At 64.9% G+C, this 1,184-nt stretch overlaps 1 protein-coding gene across 1 annotated transcript in view; it reads left to right on the forward strand.

Annotated features, from left to right (window-relative positions):
• Positions 1-1,127, forward strand: part of ETH_00033590 (TBC domain-containing protein, putative) — a gene marked incomplete at both ends in the record, with an annotated part of 4,822 nt that extends 3,695 nt beyond the window's left edge. Inside the window, 2 exons of the mRNA XM_013374114.1 lie at positions 1-539; positions 782-1,127. Of these exons, the coding sequence (XP_013229568.1) occupies positions 1-539; positions 782-1,127 (885 nt within the window). The remainder of the gene's footprint in view (positions 540-781) is intronic.
• Between the last annotated feature and the right edge of the window lie 57 nt (positions 1,128-1,184).

A 1,184-nucleotide genomic window follows, 5' to 3' on the forward strand; every position in this document is an offset into this window, starting at 1 on the left:
GACTCGCCGGAGCTGCCCGTTGTCGGCATGGCTGCTTCGTCTGCTGCTGCAACACCAGCAGCAGCACCCGCAGCAGCACCCGCAGCAGCAGCAGCAGCAGCCCACCAAGCAGACGGCGCCAACGAGGCTGACTCGTCGGTGTCCCTAGCCTGCAATTCAGCAGCAGCAGCAGCAGCAGCAGCAGACGCCGCAGGAGCTGCTGCTGCAGCCGCTGCACCCTCCAAAGAAGCAGCAGCAAAAGACGACAGCTCCAAGCTGGCAGCAGAAAGTGCAGCACCAGCTTGGGGGCCCCCCCAACCGAACTCGGGGGCCCCCCAAATGGGCCTGGGGGCCCCCCCGACCCCCTTGGGGGCTCCCCAGACCCCCATTGGGGCCCCCTTGGGGGCCCCCATGGGGGCCCCCCAGCTGCAGTTGGGGGGCCCCCAGACCCACATGGGGGGCCCCCCTTTGCAAATGGATTCGGAAGAAGAATGGGAGAAGACAGATCTCACAATTGCAGAGGGCGCCAGAGTGCTGCTAGAGGCCTACGTGCTTTACAGGTGACTTTTGCTGCGGCGTTTGCTGCGGCGTTTGCTGCTGCTTGCTGCGGTGTTTGCTGTGTGCTTGCTGCTGCGAGCTGCTGCTTTGCTGCTGCTGCTGCCCTTGCTGCTGCTGCTGCCCTTGCTGCTGCTGCTGTGTGCGCGCGCGGCGGCCTCTGCGCAGCAGCGAGGCGCGTCTCGAGGCCCCGCGTTAGCTCGCGACGCCGCGTCTGCTGCTGCTGCTGCTGCTGCTGCTGCTGCAGGCCGGACGTGGGCTACGTGCGGGGGATGGACTGTCTGGTGTCTCTGCTGCTGTGCTTCCTGCCGCTGGACCTGGCATTTGTTGCGCTGGCCAATTTGCTGCCAGCTTTCCACTTGTTGGACTTCTTTTGTCCTGCTTTGCCGAGCAATCGGAGGTCCATTGCGCTGAAGTTTGACTTTTTCGAAAGCATGCTGCGGCTGCGGCTGCCGCACCTGTACAGACACCTCAAGGGCCTGCAAGTCATCCCCGACCTTTACCTCATTCGCTGGTTGGAAACTCTTTTCTGCAGAGCCCTGCCCTTCGCCACGCTCTGCCGCACCTGGGACGGGCTGCTGCTCATGGGAGAGGTCAGCAGCAGCAGCAGCAGCAGCAGCAGCAGCAGCAGCAGCGGGGGGGGGGGGCGG

This window comes from Eimeria tenella, genomic scaffold, assembly GCF_000499545.2.
Source record: "Eimeria tenella Houghton genomic scaffold, Eth_scaff1929, whole genome shotgun sequence".
NCBI lineage: Eukaryota > Apicomplexa > Conoidasida > Eucoccidiorida > Eimeriidae > Eimeria > Eimeria tenella.